The following is an 18,475-nucleotide window of genomic DNA, read 5'->3' as shown; positions in this document are numbered from 1 at the left end:
TCTGGGATGTCTGTAAACCATGCAACCTGAACTCTTTCGGTCTTACTGGATTTGGCAGCACTGGGGATATGTGTCTTCTCTGACTTTTTAGAATTTCTGGAATGTATGCATCTGAGGCTACTAAGACAGAGATGGCTCCAGTATAGTGCTCCAATCGCTCCAAAGTAGAAGTGTTTGTGTATGTGTGTGAAAAACACAAATTATGATTGATCCATCTGACGCTTTGAGAGGCATGATGAATGAAGATACAGAGAAGCCTCAGCTGGCCTTTGAAAGCCTGTACGGTTTTCATTCTGCATAGCCAAGTGGAAAGCACAAGTTGATTTCTCCCAAGGCAACAAAAATAAAAGTTGATTTCTCCCTATACACTTACGTATATAAGGAAATGGCTTTTTAAATCTATATACCTTTTAAATATTCAATATTGATTTTGATCTACTGGGAAGAGCTGAAACATCATTCTTGATTCTGGATGCTTAATCAATTCCTTGTTCCAATTAGATCAAGAGACATTTCCCAAACTTTTCTGCTGGATCTTTAAGGTTTCATCCCTGGGAAAGGCAGTTTCCTCTGGCTCTAAAGAAGCATGTTCTGATTTGTGGGATCAGATGGGAAGCTGGTAGATATGTCAGCCTTTGTAGTTCCAATGCCAGTAAGTCTAGTTATCTCTCCAACACATGCATTTAAAATGGCCAGGTGTTTCCCTGGTTTTGCATCTGCCTCTGAAGGATGTTTATGGCATGCCTGCATGCAGAGAATGTGAATGATTATAGTAGAATATCATGCTGGGAACTGTTCCCAGAAATCAGTAGCCTGATCTGAGACAATTTAGAAGGAAGAGCAAGGCAATCTAGAAAATGCGGAATACTTGTGTTTTGCTGTCCTGTCCTGGGAAAAAGATCAACAGGTTTACACTGCTGAACTGGCATCTTCTCTCTGGGTCATGCCTGCAAAGCCCAAGGAATTCCTCTGAGTAGAGCAGGACATAGAGCACATATGTCCATCAAGCAGAGGGGAAGGCATAGCCCAGCAGGACTATGTAGCAAAGCTCTTGAACCCAGTCATACAGGGGAAAATGATGACTCTGGAGGAGCCCCAGTCACTGCTGCTCAGTCCAACTTTCTCGGGTGTTCTATCCAAGGCAACTCAGAGAAGATTCTTGTCCCTGGCCTCCACTGCACAGCTCTGGCCCTTATCTCTATTTTACATGGCTACTCCTATGAACCTGCAGTAGCCTGAGAGAGTACTGTATTCTAGCTCTGTAAGGGAAAGACTTCACAGTTGTAATTTTATCAGCATAAGGAAGAGAAAGGGACACAGGGTTCCCAAGCAGCACAAATTATTAGGCACTGTTAGCAAAATACAGGTATCCAGAATCCTGAAGATACCATTTGAAGTTTTTAGGTCTTAAACACTTGCAAAAGTAGCATTTCAGAGCATGGCATTAGACCAATGACCAATGCAGAGACATGTTGTAATGGATGCAGATGTACCGGGCTGGGCATGCTAAGAAGTCAGGTGGGCACACACACACGCATGCATGCAGACGTGTATACACTCATACACAAAACAGACGTGTATACACTCATACACAAATCTCAACAACAAATACCAGCAAACCGGCTCGGTTTGCTGGTATTTGTTGTTGAGATTTGGGGCTTAGCTGTCATTTGGAGCAGATGGAAGGAAGATAAGCTGAAAAGGGTGGCAGGGGAGGCATTAGTGGAAATCCTGCCCATGTTTCTTGAATGCTGTATTTGCCAATAGTGTAGATGCTGGATTTAAGCCAATGAGTCAACCTAGCTGCTTTGTGTAAAATACTTTCTGTTGCTGCTCATTGTGTTTGGGGGCAATGGCTACCTGCCTGCTTCACAGGCTTGCTGTGAGGTTGACTGAGGCAACACAAAGTCTTTTGAGCTCCTTGGAGAAAATTCACCATGCAAGTGCAAAGTATCACCATTGTATCATGGTAATGAGACTCCCACCAGCTTAAACCAGTTACCAAGGAGAGATGGGGCATCAAACAAGAGAAGCCAAAGCTGTCCCAGTCTCAATCCAGGCAAATGATGCTTCCTCACTCAATACTAATCCTGCCCTGGATGTAGGTGTCAGTAGTCATAGATGGGTGGTCCATTTGGCCCCCTGCACAACATTTTAATACATTTTTAGTTGCTTGCCAGCATTTGAAAATTGGGAGACCATACATAACAATCCCAATATCTGGCCTCTACTGAAAAATTGGAAATTTTGGGAAGACTAGGCTTGCATTTCTACATGGCCATGTTCAGCTGGAGCTGGGTCATGTCTGCCCTCCATAGATGGGACATTCACTTTCCAGTTTGTCACCACTCCCTGGCCTCTTACACCCTGTTGAATGCACTCACTTTACGTCATTCTCGCCTACCTCATGTATGGGAATTTGAGTTTACAACTCTTTCTAGAGGCTCTTCCCTCCCTCCCCTTCCCTGAGCCAACACAGATCCTTAATTCATAGTGCCCTCATTATCCAAATGGAGGCCCAGTCCCCTTACAGAGGAAAGGCCTGCCCAACCACCTCCTACCAAGGGGAAATGGGAAGAGAACTGGTTTCTCCCACTGCTAGCCTTTGCCAGTAATTCCACCTTAAAAGCTCAAAGTTTTCCTACTTACAGATGTCCAAGCAGTAATCTAACTAAATTAGATTATAAGCATCTGAAGGCTTTCAAAATAAATAAAATAGATATAGCTAAGAGAAGATGAGATTTCATTAATGAGTGTTATTTAACAGAACAAGTTGTGCCATATACAGAGGATTAAAAGATAAAAAAGGATAGGAGGGAAAATCAAATTTTAATGAGTTGCCACCTTCATTTGATTTAACTAAGTTTCCTCCATTGTGGAAGATATTAACATTTATGAGGGAGTCATTCGTGTATCCATACAGTTTGATACTTGACTACTTTCTTTTACGCAATTACATTGTGTTGCAAATGAATTTAAACTACTATTTGAAGTTAAAGGCCTCCATCCTTACATTGATCTCCTTGGGAAGCTTGAGCAAGGACAGTGTTGAAAAATTAACCAAAAATTATTGACAGAAACACTGAGAAGGGTGTCTTGGCTTAGAAAACATCAAAGTCTCAAGTGGGCAAAAAGGCAGCTGAGGTCTGAAGTTCCCATGATTACCACCCTCTGCAAACCACTTCTTTCTTGTCCTTGCTGCCTCGGTGATTTCACAGAGGTGGCTCAAGTGTCACACCCAGTACTGTGCTGGCACATGTTAGGCACTCAATGAATGTTTCCCAGATGATTGAATATAGTTATCACTGCCCATCTGGAAACAGATGGAGGGGGTGTAGACCCCAGACATGTTACCATGGATGATGTGTGTGGCTTTCTTATTGATGTTTAGAACACCATGTTCTTAAAACCAGCAATTGGATCCTAAGTAGGCCATTTCCATATCCCTTCCTGCTTTCCTCGCTCTCCCTGTGCTCCCTTCTGAATGGAATAGAAACCAGGTGTTCCAAGGAACTTGTCTTGGAACAATGAAATAGGAGGAGGGCCACGAGCACCTGTGTGGACACATGAGGTGTGGCACCCTTGGCTTCTCTTTCTGGAATTTTGGACCCTTTGGGAAATTTTGGGTTGTTTGCTATCTCTACAATTTTCTTAACCATTCACTCTGTGAAGACACATTTGGGAAACTACAGTAAAGATATGAAAGTGTGGTGTTAACAATTTTTAAGCTAACACTTACAGAGTAGCAAGCATATGTTAAGTGCTCTCCATCAGTGAAATCCTCAATACAGTAGGTCGTAGGTATTATTTATTATTCCCAATTCACAGATGCGAAAAACTGAGGCTTATTGAAGACACAAAGCTCGTTAAAGGTCACCCAACTTGCAAGTGATGGAAGGTAGATTTGAAGGCAGTCCTGTTTGATCCCAAATCTCAGGCATTTAATTCTTTTGCTACATAATTCCCCACACTGCCTCAAACTTGGGATGCATAAAACCAGCCATAGTCAAGCATTGACAAAGAATGTTAATAGCAAAGAGAAAAGATATTACATTCTATAAACATAACGTGGGAGATGATTGAGAGTTTGGAGTGGGTTTTGTTGTGTATTATGCATTTTAAACTGCTTAATTCTGGGTAGACTGTTGTCTGTGCTAGGCTTCTCTCTAGGATATGATAACACTTCCTCTATCAGACCTCCAGGGAGCAGGTCTGTAAGTGAATAGATACTGATCTTTCTTGGCCCCATTAGATGGAAGCAAAAAGTTAAATCAGTTCATATTCAACATATAGCAAGAAGTTGACAGTAACATGCTTAAGGGACCCAACTTGACTTCCCTGCTTTGCTGGGATTAATAGGAAAAAGCTAGTTTCTCACACTGCCTCTGGTATCTTCCATCTCTTTTCTTATTCACAGGGATTGCAATCATCAGTGACATTTAGGCTTTCTGGGCTCACACACGCCTAATGTAGGGAAACAATCTCCTTGCCCTGTTGCCAGGATGCTATCTGCAAAGCAGAAGCCACCGTTTTGAGTTTTGCGTCATTAGACAGGGTGTGTTTCAGATGCAATAGCATGACCGGTGATTGACAGCTGGCTAACTTGTTGGAGTAAAATCAGGTACAAACATTTCCTCTGTGCTTGTGAGGTGGTTATTTTGTAATCTTGGGGACTCCCCCACTCCCTGGCATTGTTTCTAGACACCTAGACAGGGCTGTCTGGCAATCCCTCTTGAAGTTAAAGCATAATTTTTGAAATAATGGAATGCAATTCACACTTATCAGAGCTTCTCCCTCTGCTTACAGCTTTGGAAAGATGACCCTTCTGGGCCAACCTTTAACCAACTTCATTGCTAATTTGACCAGGTGCTGTTGTGGCTAGACTTGGAATGTATAGCCCAGGATTCTCAGCTCTTTTAATTCCTCCTGGGCAGCAATTATGTGAGGCTTTCTGTCTCTAGACCATTGGTTAACCCTTTCTTTCTCTGGGGACTGGCAGGACGTAGTTTTTGTGATGTTCAGTTGGCACTGCATGGTGCTGGGTCTCACGCATGATTAAATGGAGCAGCCTCAAAGAGCTGTGCTGAAACTGTTTGGGACCTGGAGTCTAGGGGATATGTAAGCAGTCCCCTCGCCATTCCAACTGGGATGCGATTATTATGAAGGAGGGAGATCACAGGGGCTCTTGCATTTGCAGTTGAGCTGGCTGAAAATGAAGGCAACCCTTAACCTAAATGTAGAGAAAAGGATTTTCTTAAAGAGCCGCTTATCTAAATGGTAGGGGTCCTGACTGAGTATAAACTGGGATTCAGAGACTGGCTGAGCTTAAAGAACTTGTAAGCATCCTCCACTACCCTGGGTTGAGAGCCTGTCTAAGGGTGAGGAGAGCTGAGGATACAAAAAGGACTCTGTGGTGTCTGTTCGACAGCTCAGCGCTGGGACAAAACCTTGACGTATGGGAGAGCCACCACTGGCAAAAAGTGAAGGTTTGTCTTCTCAAAGGAACTTTGGACCAGTTGATAAAGCTGGGGAGTGTGGTGTTCTCTCCTTTACTGTGTAAACACAGCACGACTTCAGTAGCGTGAGCACCAATGGTGCTGCTGGCACGGGGGACCACATCCTTGGCATGGATCCTCACAGTAGGGGCAGTGCTGTAGGAGTCCCTGTAAGTGTATTTCTCAGGCAGCAGGTTTCAATGAAGGGACCAGGCTTGTAAAATCAGATTGGGTTAAATATGAGCATGCGAGACACTCTTGGAAACTTCTAGAGGCCCTTGGGGTGAATGTGTGGAGTGAGCTTTGCAGTTGGGATGAGCCCAGAGATTGGTGACGTGATGTGAATGATTCCTTATTTGTGGGACACACTTGTAGGGCTTAGGGTGATTTCGGTCCTATCTGTCTTGGAATAGCATCATGAAGGGCTGGAGTGTGTGTCCATTCTATCTTGAAAACTTCTCACATCACCTACCAGTTTCATTTTGACTCTTACCCCAACTCAGTCAGAATATATAAACATCTGCTGAGTTAATCTTCTCACTTGACACTTGTTGGTCAAGGGGAGTCAACTACATCATCAGTGATCTCAGAACAGAAAGTAATGCCACCGTGGACTATGGAATGAGGCTATTTGTAGAGAATCCCTTGGTAACAGCAATAGGAAAAGACCAGACTCATTCTTTAAGGACCTTAATAATAAAACCCCTGCCCAAAACCAAAAACCAAAAAAACACTGGCTGGTACCTATTCAGATGTTTTCGGATGCAACTTTGCAGATGTTTCATCCTATCACTGGGGACCAAACAGGCCTCTCCTTTACTGATTACAATGAAAATATGTTTTTAAAAACAAACACTTCACTTAAAACTAGGGATTTTTTTTTTAAATTAGAGGGAAGATTAACTAAATGCATTTTCTCTTGTAATTTAATCCATTCTAATTATCCTGAGACTGTTTATGATGAAATACTTAAATTTCGTGTAGCTGCTATTTTCTGTGGGTTCTTTGTTACCCATTAATGGAAAAGTTCAATAATAGCCAATGATGTGGTTACCTTTTGTGGGTCTGATTATAACAATGCATATAAGTGCATGGTGAAAAGGATAAAGAAGAAAGCAATAAACCCCATTTTTGACTGGCAGGTTTTCAAGATGATGGCATTCTATTTTCCAAAGGCAATAACAGCAAGCTTTTAAAGAAGAGCCCGTGAAATAGAATGCTATAAAAAAAGAGGGTTGGTAAAGATTGAACCCAATTAGGGAGGAAACTTGGGAGGAAAAGCAAAGTCTGCTGCTTACGTGAACATCTGGGATATCCTGTGTGGCTGCAGATAACCCAGGAGATGAACCAAAAAATTGCAACGAATCCCCAGATGTTACACATGGGTCATGCTCCAAAGAAGCCAAGAAATTGCAGCGTGGGAGGAATGAGGGTAATTGTGAAGTTTATCAGGCTGAATGGGGACAGAATCAATGAGAGTCTTGATTTTCCAGAAGGCATGGGTGGTACTTGATTGAGTCAAATTTGGGTCTCCTAAATGATTTCTTGATGCTCAGAGCCTGTGCAAATATAACCTTGGAATAGAGAGTCATGAGGAATGAAAAGAAGTAAGAAAAGGAGAGACAGGATGCTGTGTTCTAAGACGCTGGCTAGGCAGCATCCTCAAACTTGAGAAATGCCAGCTTCCTTCTTCTACATACAATCAATGAGGCCATCTGGTAAAATAAGCAGGTTCCATTCCGGGTAAGAGAGGCAGTTTATGTTTGTCTGTAAGAACCAGAAGCCAGCAGGTTGCTGAACAACCTTTGTTTGGAAAAGTGGGAGGGTGTGATTTTGACATGCTACTAACTTCTTAATGGATTGGAAGCAAATCTGTGAAAGGGAGGTTGGAAGTGGAAGAAATGTCTAATGAGAATTTTTTTTTTCTTCTGAGACAGAGTTTCACTCTTGTTTCCCAGGCTGGAGTGCAATGGCACAATCTTGGCTCGCTGCAACCTCTGGCTCCCGAGTTCAAGTGATTCTCCTGCCTCAGCCTCCTGAGTGGCTAGGATTACAGGTGCTCGCCACCACACCCAGCTAATTTTTTGTATTTTTAGTAGAGATGGGGTTTCACTATGTTGGCCAGGCTGGTCTCGAACTCCTGACCTCAGGCAGTCCACCCGCCTCGGCCTCCCAAAATGCTGAGATTACAGGCATGAGCCACCACACCTGGCAATTTGTCCTGCATTGGCACTAGACAATGATGGTTATGATAACAGCTTACATGTATCTGGCTCTTACTTTATGGTAGGCACTGTGCCAAGTACTTTACATATGTCCCAGTGAGATAGGTGCTATTTGGTATCCCCATTTTACAGACAAAGAAACTGAGACACATAAAGGTTAGAAAAGCTGCCAGGATTTAATCTCAGGTAGAATGACACAAGAGCCTGTTTTTGTTTTTGTTTTTGTTTTTTTTTGAGATGGAGTCTCACTCTGTCGCTCAGGCTAGAGTGCAGTGGCATGATCTCAGCTCACTGCAACCTCCACCTCCTGGGTTCAAGGGATTCTCATGGCTCAGCCTCTTGAGTAGCTGGGATTACAGGTGTGCGCCACCATACCTGGCTAATTTTTGTATGTTTAGTAGAGGCGGGGTTTCACCATATTGGCCAGGCTTGTCTCAAACTCCTGACATCAAGTGATCTGCCCGCCCCAGCTTCCCAAAGTGCTGGGATTACAGGCATGAGCCACCACGTCTTGCCACAAAATCCTGTGTTCTTAAAAACACTGTTATCATGCTTGCATTTCTCTGGATTCAAGTGAAGCAGACATGGATGGATGAGCCATGTCTTTTCTTTTTATTAAAAAATATAAATGGACGAAGTGGGGCCTGATGATTCAACTTATGCAAGGAAGTTTTTCAATGTACAAAAGATTCCCTAGGTAAACCAGATATAAATTGGAGCTGAGGTGAGCAGACAAACAAACAAACAACAAAAGCTCCATTCACTATCCTCAATAATTCAACAATGCCTCATCAGCTGGGCAGCACTCTGCTGTATCTATCCCTTGAATGTGAAGTCTTTAGTGCATATTATGGGAGCCTACATTGAAAATCTGCCTTACAGAAGAGAGAAAGGCTTGATTGCATTAGAATAGCCCATTCATATGCTTCTGCATCAAAAGTAATGAAATCCTAGAAATGGACAGGTCCTTAGAGATCAGCTCATTCAAGTGTGTTCTAAATTCAGTCAATCACATGCTGCATTTATGACATTTGCAATATCTGTACTATTTACTTAATGTTTTTCTTTAAATTTACTCAGGCCTAATATCACTACCTACTTTTGCCCCCTCCCTAAGCAATAATAGCTGTATAATCTTCAGTTTGATGTGCTAGTTATATTTTTTCCTAATACTGTATCTATTTTTAAAAGCCCTACGTGACTATTCAATAAGGTATATTTGTACACCAATGAAAAGCATCTCAAGTTTGTGTATCATGCCCTGGAAGGCAATGATGTGATCCAACCCTTTCATTTGCCATATGGAGAAATTGAGGTCGGGAAGGCTTGGTGACTTGCTCCAGGATATACAAAATGTATATGGTAGAGTCAAAGCTAGAACACAGATGTCCTCCTTCATCAGCCAGTCTATTGTTCATGATACCACAATGAATTGGCTACCAAGTGATAAGAAAGCTGTCCATCACAAATATCTAAGGGAGCTCAGCTCTCCAGGAACCACTTTGTTTTCCCTTCTCCTTTGATGGAAAATCTTTAGTGCGTATTGTGAAAGCCCAGAGTCATAGACTTGGAAGGCACGTGGATTCTCTATAAAAGCTCAAGTGCAGCACACTCAGTATACATTAGGACAATGCATCCCATGTTTTTCAACAGCTCTTATTACATGTTCCCCTTTCTTTGAGTCTGGAATCTTACTTGTGTTAACTCTCATCCATGAGTTTATGTTGCAAGAGTTCCAAATTCTTTGCTCTGGTGAAGTAAGGAAGGAATACCTTATATCAAGCTATTGACTCAGCAAGCTTGGCGCCATCACTGTGAGCCACAAGCTAGTCCATCAGACCAGTTCCCCTGAAACAGTAAGGGAACAGCGCAGAGTACGACACAAATCACTGTCTCCCCACAGAGCTAAAACACCAAGAATTCTTCTCCTGTTTTCTTTTTTGATGGGAGCTCATAACATGAGCAGACATTACTAAATCACATAAAAATACAAAAAAATGCTTCCATTTAAACTACAGAATGATGAGTCATAAAGTTAGAATGTAGTTTGTGTCTATCTTGTCTATGTTTCTACTGATGCTAAAAGCCCTTCAACGTCTAGGACAAGAAAGCAAACGCTTCCAGTGATGAGACTCTTGCTGCTTGTAAAGCAGTTATTTTCTTTCCTTTTATTTCTTTGCAGTGATGTGAAAACATGTTTCTGTAAGTCTGCCTCCCAGTCCTTGCTCTGGGATTGGATAGGAAACCTCTGGCAGACTGTCTGACCTAGACTCAAAAAGAACTTCTGGGTATGTGGTGACTCCTGATATGCAGTAAGGAAGCTCATGTTTTGGCCAAATTATAGGGGGGTGGTGGGGGAGAATCAGCAATGGAACAGCTTTTGCATTCTGTTAAAAGTTTATCCACAATTGTTATCAGTAAAAGGCCATCGCTTTAGGTTTTCACTTAAAATAAAAAAAGGAACTACAACGATAGTTCTAATAAGAGCCCCTGGAGGAATAGGTTAATTAACCAATCAGAGAATTAGCTGCTTCCACAGGCCTGGTGGTAAGGATGACTCCACAGTGGCTAATTTCATCTCAACTTGATCTCATTGTAGAGTCATGAAAGCTCAAGCATTCAAGGACAGTAGCCACAAGAAAAAAAAAGTTTTCATAACTTAGAATGAGACTGGAATGAGATTCAGAAGCAGCTGTCCTCAGTCTGAAGTTGGTTAATTCTGACAGTCACTTTCTTCTCAACCTGTTCCCTATTGTTCTGAAGCACTCTCCCTCTTGGACTGTGACCTTGTCTACTTCTGATGACAGTCACTTAATCAGCACATTGGATCATCGCACGGCTGGTTTTACCTTGGGTAAAGATTCATTTTCCTTATTAACATCACAAGCACTGATTTCTTTCCCCAACCAATTAAAGAGGAAAAATAGAAGGGCCCAGTGCGATACAGGGAAAAGAAAACTGTTCTGACTTGTGGCACCTGGGTAGGTCACTCAGCCTCACAAGGTCCTAGGAATCAAGCCCTTATGATTCTGAGATGAAATCGGAGGTTAGGACCACATAGATAAAATACACAAGTTGAAATAACCATTGCAGCCTTTACTCACTACCCAGATATCAAACAGTTCACTCAGGGTTGGGAAGTGCCCAGTATGGGCAGATTCAGTCTGTGGGTTAGTTTGTATTATTCAGAGCAGATGTCTGGATAGCCCATGTTCAGGAGATAATTGCAAGAGTCCACAGTTAGCATGTAGCATCGCTCCTTGATTCCCCGGCAATGCAAATGTTGGCTTCTTCTTGCATTTTGCCCAATTGTTCTGCTCATTAACACACACTAACATCTACTTTACCTCTTCATGAGACGCTGATCTACATTTACTATATATAGTTCTTAGTGATTTTGATCTATTATTATACACATTCTATAGTTCCTCCATGCCCTGGTGTTATAGCCTTTGCATGGCCTTTTGATGTTAGTTCCCAGTATTTTTTTTTTAGACAGGATCTCACTCTGTCACTCAGGCTGGAGTGCCATGGTGTGATCTTGGCTCACTGCAATCTCTGCCTCCCTGAGCTCAAGCGATTCTCCCACATTGGCCTCCCAAGCAGCTGGGACTACAGGCATGTACCACCACGCCCAGCTAATTTTTGTAGTGACAGGGTTTCACCTTGTTGGTCAGGCTGGTCTCAAACTCCTGATCTCAAGTGATCCGTCCACCTCAGCCTCCCAAAGTGCTGGGATTACAGGCATGAGCCACTGTGCCTGGCCTAGGTCCCAGTATTAACAAGGGGTGATGGTGGTGGTGGTGGTGGTGGCGGCAGATGACAGGAACAACAACCCATTTTAAAATTACGTTTAAAGAATAAACCTCTTCTAGCCACACAATGTGCCATCTGTTCTAGTCATAAGAGTAAACCGCACACTATACAAAAAATGCTAATATAGTCCAAAGATACACATGAATTGTGGCTGATATGTATTCAAAGTATATTTTTATCTACACAATTCTGTAGATTTTAGCCATGCCATATATTTAACTTTTAAGGAAAAGGTTATGTAACAATCATTGCTTGGTAGAATCCAGTCTGCCAGTAAGTTAGCTCTAACAGTTAACATTGATGTCTTATACCTTATATTTAAATCTTTAGCAATCTCTACTACATTTTCAAATATAAATAATTTGGTTGCAAATTCCAGAAAGGCATTAACCAAACATGGACTGATCCTGGGGCTTCCAGCTGACTAAGTTTTAGAAGTCTGTCCTTGTGTCCTCATCTTTTTTCCCCATTTCTCTTTTTTGATTCTTTTAGTACAGTAAATGTAATCCACAAGGACTGATGTGAATTGTTCAGTTGACTATTTGCAATGACCCCAAGAAAACTACCTCACTATGACCTTTTGTAAACAGGCCACAGACAACCCAAGTGTCCAACACTAACTCCCACAATTCTGCCTTACCCGAAATTTCCCTGTGCATTGTTTGCTGACTTGGTACCATGTCATTTTTATGTATTTTCTATTTTCAAAATATAGCATTTGAGGCTGCGCTTGGAAAGGACCAAAGAGCCCCCATTTCCTCTCTGTCAGTATCCCCAAAGAGGAGAACTGATGCTCGGCTTGTAAATTGTGGCATTTACTTTAAATGAAATGACAGGAGTGTCTGCTCAAACTAGAAGAATAAAACTCCACAAAACAGCTCTGGGGGCCGGAGATAGAAAAGCAAAAGATGCAATTATGCATGCATGAACATCTCTCTGGTTTTTGAATGGCAAATCTCACCGATCAAGGTATGCTTAGTTTTGTTTTTGAGAAAACCACAGTGAACATAACTATGAGGAGATGGCACATGTCCTACTAATAAAGCCACAGAGCCCTAATTTCTCACAAGAAAAGGCTTTGGTAGTAAAGATCTTTATAACATACAGAGCACAAACTCTAAAGTCACAGGAGATCATCGTTCTGAACAAGAGACTATACTGGACCAGCACTCCCTTCATTTTGGGAGCTTTAGCTGGCATATCAATTTACACTTTCTGAATGTCTCTCAAGAACTCATGTATGTCATCTCACAAAGATGTGAAACCTGTACCAAACACTTCAAGTAGCAGTAACACCTTTTTTTCCAACTCATCTCACCCAAAGGGCTAGCTTGACCGAAACATCTATGTTCTCTTGTTGGCCAATTCCTTGCTGTTCTCTACTGAGACCAAAGTTGTCATCTTCCCATCTCAAGGGCCCCGGAAGCATTTCAGCACATCTATTGTTTTTTCTCCACTCCCACTCTGTGATATCTGGAGTAGACCCCTCAGACCCTTCAAGCTACAGTTGGTGTCCTTTTCTTAATGGGGGTGTGGACCTGCCTTGCTTTTCTCCCCTCTATCCATCAAGATTTGTGCAATTCAGGAGTTAGCCTTTCTTTTTTTTTTTTTCCCATAACGGGCCACACAAGCAGCTCTGTGGGCCATGTGGTCTCCTAATTACTCAGTGCTGACAGGTGGCATGGAAGCTGGCGAGGCATCAGTGAATGGGCGTGGGTGTCCTGTAATAATACTTTGTTTATGGTCACTGAAATGTGAATTTCATATCATTGTCACGTGCCAGGAAATAGTTTTCTTTGGATTTGTTTTCAGCCCTTAGAAAATGTAAAAACTATTCTTAGCTGGCAAGCCATGGAAAAACAGGCAGCAGGCCAGATTTGGCCCTCTGGCCGTAGTTTGGCGACTCCTGCTCGAATCCATCTGGACTGCCCTCTTGTGAGCTATTTCCAAAGTAAAGACAGATTGTAGGTAGGAGAGAGCCAGCAGGCATCATTGTGGAAACACTAAGCCTGCCCCTCTGTCCCCCAGATGTGGGAAGGGGGAGCAAAGGGGAAGTTGAGGTTGGATTGTATGAATTAAAAGAAAGGATTATCTACCTCAACGCTGATGATTGGCAAGAACTTTTGAGGGGGAGGATTTGGGGCAATGGAGATATGGGGAGGGGAATCTTCATTTAAATAACACCAGGCATGCAAAAGTACAGCAAAAGGAATGCCCCTGATGAATGGAAGCTATTGTAAGAACTGTCTCAGTGTAGGGCTGTGCACAGCCCTCCCTCGAAAGTCTTCTGAATTATTCCTCAGACTCTGCAGGGAACTGAGGATAAAAGCGGCTGCAGGGGAGCAAGACCTGGAGCGTCATCGAGAGATTGCAAAAACAATTCACTGCCAACAGACTGTCCCAGCAGGGTCCCAGTGCTATGGTCGTGGCCCTGATTGGCATGCTGCCCCTCGGATGCCCAATCAGATGGAACTGGAAGAAATCGAATACAGAGTCAGTCCACTTTATCTCTGTATAACCACCCAAATGAACAGCATGGGAAACTGAGTCTGATTTCATGAATCAGCCCTGCGCAAGCTCCTAGCCCTGTCTCTCACTCCAGGTGGCCCATCTGTGACTGGGGTTGTTAGGCAGGGACAGAGGGGAGGGTCTCAAACTTGATGGCTGGGATCAAAGGTAACTTCAAGGGGCCAAACTGTAGTTTGGCTGGAAACGTCTTTGAGAATTTCCATGCAGGCAAGTAGATTAGCCAGCTTGGTATAAAAATGGATCCTAGGCTTGATCTAATTAAACAACAAAAGTAAAAACTGGAGGTAAAATGATGCTCAAGTTGACCACTTTGTCATCCCAACTGTCTGAGAGATGTGCAAAGCCAAAGAGCATTGGCTCCCAGCTCCTCTACCAAAGGGATGATTAGGTACATTTAATCCAGTATAGTCCTACCCTAAATCACAATTGTGCCGAAACAGAGAGAAAAATAAAAATGAAGAAACTCCAAAACTATTTCTTCTTAACAAAGAAAATGACCTTTAAAATATTCTTAGTCAAGAAGCTTTTATAGAGAGGTGGCTGAGTGAGAATAAAATGGGACCAGAGGAGGAGACATTTAATGATGGTGGTGGTGACGGGGAATCTCAGGAGCTTACGGTGGTACCTGCTACGGAGGGAACCTGAGAGTCCTGCCTGCCTCTAACCTGACCTAAAATTAGTGAGTTCACCTTGTTGCCAGCAAGCAGGGATCCAGTGATCCAGCCAGCTGAGAGAGGATTTAAAAAGGGGAGAGATGCAGACCACAGTGATTTGAGGTGCTTGCAACCCCCAGACACCGACAATTTCCCATGCATGTACATTTCTCCCTCCCTGAGATTGGAAGTTTGGAGGGGTTTTCTTATCTGCTCTGGTCCCTTTCCTTTCAACTCGGAATCCTGGAAAGAAGGAAAAGCCCTTCCCAGTTAGGGACCTCATTTTTCTCTTTCCCTATCCCCTGGGAGATTTGGAGAGGCAGCAGGAAATGTGGGAGAGCACTTGTGTCCCTGAAGGAACAGCCAGTTGCCATGCGCGACCGTCACTATAGATCTACGATTTATGAAAATAAAGCAATATGTGCCTGTTTCGGTGCCTGCCGTTTGCCTACCAATGGTGCAGTGTTCACCATTCCAGCCCTCTCGGCATTCACATTTGCCATCTTTACAGGTCCCGTGCTCAATGCAGCGGGGGTGGCACACGCGCTGGTCACACGCTGCGCCTGTCCAGCCCTCTTCACAGCGGCAGGCTCCCCCGATGCAGACGCCGTGAGTGCCACAGTCTACTGAGCACACTTCTGGAAGAAAAACAATGATTACAGCTCAACACCACAGCTGGTAAAACCTTCCATGGAGTCCAGACCACGCACATGGCCCAGACCCCTGGAGCAGGGCCCGAGGCCCAGCAGCTCTGTCATCTTTGGAGGCTTGTCTCTCCTTGGCTGGGTATCAATTCATTGTTAGATCTTTTTTTCTAGAGAAGTGGTTCTCAAAGTGTGGCCCCTGGACCAGCAGCATCAGTATCACCTGGGAACTCGTTAGAAATGTAGATTCTTGTGCCCCGGTTGGACCAAGTGAATTAGAAGATCTGGGAATGGGACTCAGAGATTTTGTTGGAACAAGTCCTCCAGGTGGTTCTGATACTCACTAGAATGTGAGAACCACTCTTCTAGAGATTGAGACCATTCCAACCAGTTTGGCAAAGCTAACTGGGAAGTACCCACCTGAAAAGATCCATGTACGGATCCCGACTCTCTAGTCAGCTGGGATTCCTCCCCCACTGAGAGCCTGAACTGACCAAGCACAAGAGGTCAGTTGGGGACCCTGCTGCTCCATTCCCATGATGACTGCAGATCCCCCCGTTACCCAGATCGCTACCTTGGCGGCAATAATGACCGCTGTAATTGTGCTGCATTTACACAGCTTCTTTCTCAAAGGAGCTCAAAGTCTTTTGTGCTTGGGGAGGAGACAGACAGACAGATATGCACTCTCTGGTATTCCAGACCTCTCAGGCAAGGACAAGCACGTGCCAGACATTCATCCTTTCATCAGTCTACTGAGGGAGGCGTGGCTTGGCATGCCAGGTGAAGGAAGACCGGGCCGGGGAGTGGGGCCAGTGACTCACTCAAAGTCACACAGCATATCTGTAGCATAACTGGGTTTTGGATCTAGGACCCCTGCCTCCTTCCATCATCTGCACGGCCTTGCCAGGACCACCAGCAACAGAGTTGAAGCCAGAGTCGAGTGGGCTGAGAAGACATTCCAAAATAGCCCATTTTAACTGACTCTTTTTTTTTTCTTTTTGGAATGAAATATTCATTTCTTTCCCATTGTAGGCAAAGCTTCACATCTATTCCCTTCCTGATTGCCATGGCAATCTGACAGCTGTCTCACTACCCAGAGGAAGGGGGCGGAATGATCGCTTGCTTGGATAGGGACTTGTCAGTGTGAACAGAACCTTTCTCAGGAAGATTGGGACTGGCTTGAACTGTTGAACTGTTCCATTTTTAAGGTCACTCTGGAGGGAAGACACATACTCTAAATTTTAGGAAAATGAAGTGTACAGCGCGACTTCATTATTTTCCTGTCACTAGAGTATTACAGAGCTTTAGAACATGTTCACGCAGCACCCCAAGGGAGCCTCTTTTCTGTTTTATGGGACATTCCATTTAGTTTGTCTGGGGCTGAATTGTTCTGTTTTGTTTTCTGGTACCTTTAGGAATGTACATAAGAAAACCTATAATGCAAATGGAAGCATCCCTCCTGGGCTCCTCATCCATTTGCGGTGATGGAACCAACCCAGTGCTTGTTTGTTTGTTTGTTTCTCAAAGATCACAGACTCCATGACTGAGGAGAAGAGAATGAGAAAGACACAATGTGATTCATCAAAGTCCTCTTATCCCAAGCTAAGTATTAAGAGTAGATTCCCATCCATCTGAGAATGGGATGGAACACAGGGCAGGAGTGTTGGAGAGAGGAAGGAGAAAACCTTGTGGCTTACCAACAGAGCAGTCGGGACCCATCCAGTTGGGATCGCAGCTGCAGAGGCCCGTGTCAGGCAGGTACGTGCCATGCCCACTGCACTGGTCTGGGCACTGGACCCTTGCCAGCTCACAGTTCAGACCACCCCAGCCAGGGCTGCACAGGCATTCTCCATTCACACAGACTCCGTGGCTGGAGCAGGTGGGATCCAAGCAATCAACTGAAAAAAACAAAAACAAAAACCAAAGAATAAAAGTATTAATCACCCATGGAGGATGGGCCATGAAACATGGGCTTGCTGCTGAATGGACCAGTGGGTCACCAGTTCCCATCCACTTGCTAGCAAGTGGAGTAGCCCAAGAAATACTTATGTGGTCACCTGAAGAACACCCATAAAAAGTAAAAGCCTTCTTATTTGTCAAACACCAAATCTCAAACTTGAAGAAGATGCAAGAGAAACGAAAAGGGGATTTCTCAAGCAGAATTAGGAGAAGTCAGATATAGAAGTGTGCCGTTCCACCTTTAGCATCTTGTGCTTATAAAGATTAGGACCTTGACTGAATCATATCAGAGCATCTGCGATAGGAATGTGAATATCTGCCAGGTTTCCACATGTGTCGCCAAACTGGATTGCCCCTCACTATAAGAGAGAAAAGGAGAGAGGCTCATTGTAACTTCACTAATACTTCACTTCAAAAGGTAACAAAAGATGAAAAGGAAAACCAATGAAACTTATAAATGAGTCACTTTCCTAATGAGGTTTCACTTAGGCTAAGTCTAAAATTAGTATCCATTCTCTGAGCACACACCCACTGAAGGAGTTAGTAAATGTGCAGGATAGAAGAGGCGAAGTTGGGTGTGAAAATGATCCAAAAGGGGTCACCTTCCTACAGGTAATCACCAGGGGACTGGATGGCTATCTCTGGCTGAGGCACTGACCTTCTACCAGTCAATCAGATGAGTTGACGTGCAGAGTCTGGTCATTGTGGTTCTTGCCTGTTTCACTGTCTGATTGTTTGGCCATCTTAATAGAGTGGATATACATCCAGTACGTAACTTGAATAAACTCAGAGTGAGGAGAGGAGTGAGCTGCAAAGGCCAGTTCTTCAGGACAGGACTTTTTGCATGAGAATGTGATCTCAAACCTGGGACCTCCATTAAATCTAAAGGTTGAATAAATAGGGCCTTTTAGAGGAAGCCCAGCTTTCTTATGTATTCCTATGTATTCTCAGGAAATGACGCAATGTCATTTGGAGAAGAGGGTTCTTTGTGTAATATGTGGTTTGAATGAGAGATGGTGGTCTAGCAGACGGCTCAAATATTGCTTTGTGGATCAGACAAATGTGGATGTATCATCACCTTATTTGATTAAGACGTATTTCTCCCATTTTCACGGCTTCCAAATCAGGCCTGTTGGCCCAGATTACAGGATTGC

The 18,475-nt window shown here is 43.6% G+C and overlaps 1 protein-coding gene across 10 annotated transcripts in view; it reads right to left on the bottom strand.

Moving 5' to 3' along the window:
* The window catches only part of TENM2 (teneurin transmembrane protein 2), a 1,186,617-nt gene that overhangs the window by 121,179 nt on the left and 1,046,963 nt on the right, over positions 1–18,475 (bottom strand). For 7 of the 10 annotated variants that reach the window (XM_054488238.2, XM_054488242.2, XM_054488243.2 and 4 more), the window contains 2 exons: positions 17,060–17,260; positions 15,144–15,356 (listed from right to left, as the gene is read on the bottom strand). In XM_054488238.2, coding sequence (XP_054344213.1) covers positions 15,144–15,356; positions 17,060–17,260 — 414 coding nt within the window. The remainder of the gene's footprint in view (positions 1–15,143; positions 15,357–17,059; positions 17,261–18,475) is intronic. The other 3 variants (XM_054488240.2, XM_063665336.1, XM_054488245.2) reach the window with 1 other exon arrangement.

This window comes from Pongo pygmaeus, chromosome 4, assembly GCF_028885625.2.
Source record: "Pongo pygmaeus isolate AG05252 chromosome 4, NHGRI_mPonPyg2-v2.0_pri, whole genome shotgun sequence".
Classification (NCBI taxonomy): Eukaryota; Metazoa; Chordata; class Mammalia; order Primates; family Hominidae; genus Pongo; species Pongo pygmaeus.
The sequence above is the reverse complement of the archived record's forward strand: the minus strand, read 5'-3'. Positions and strand labels throughout refer to the sequence as shown.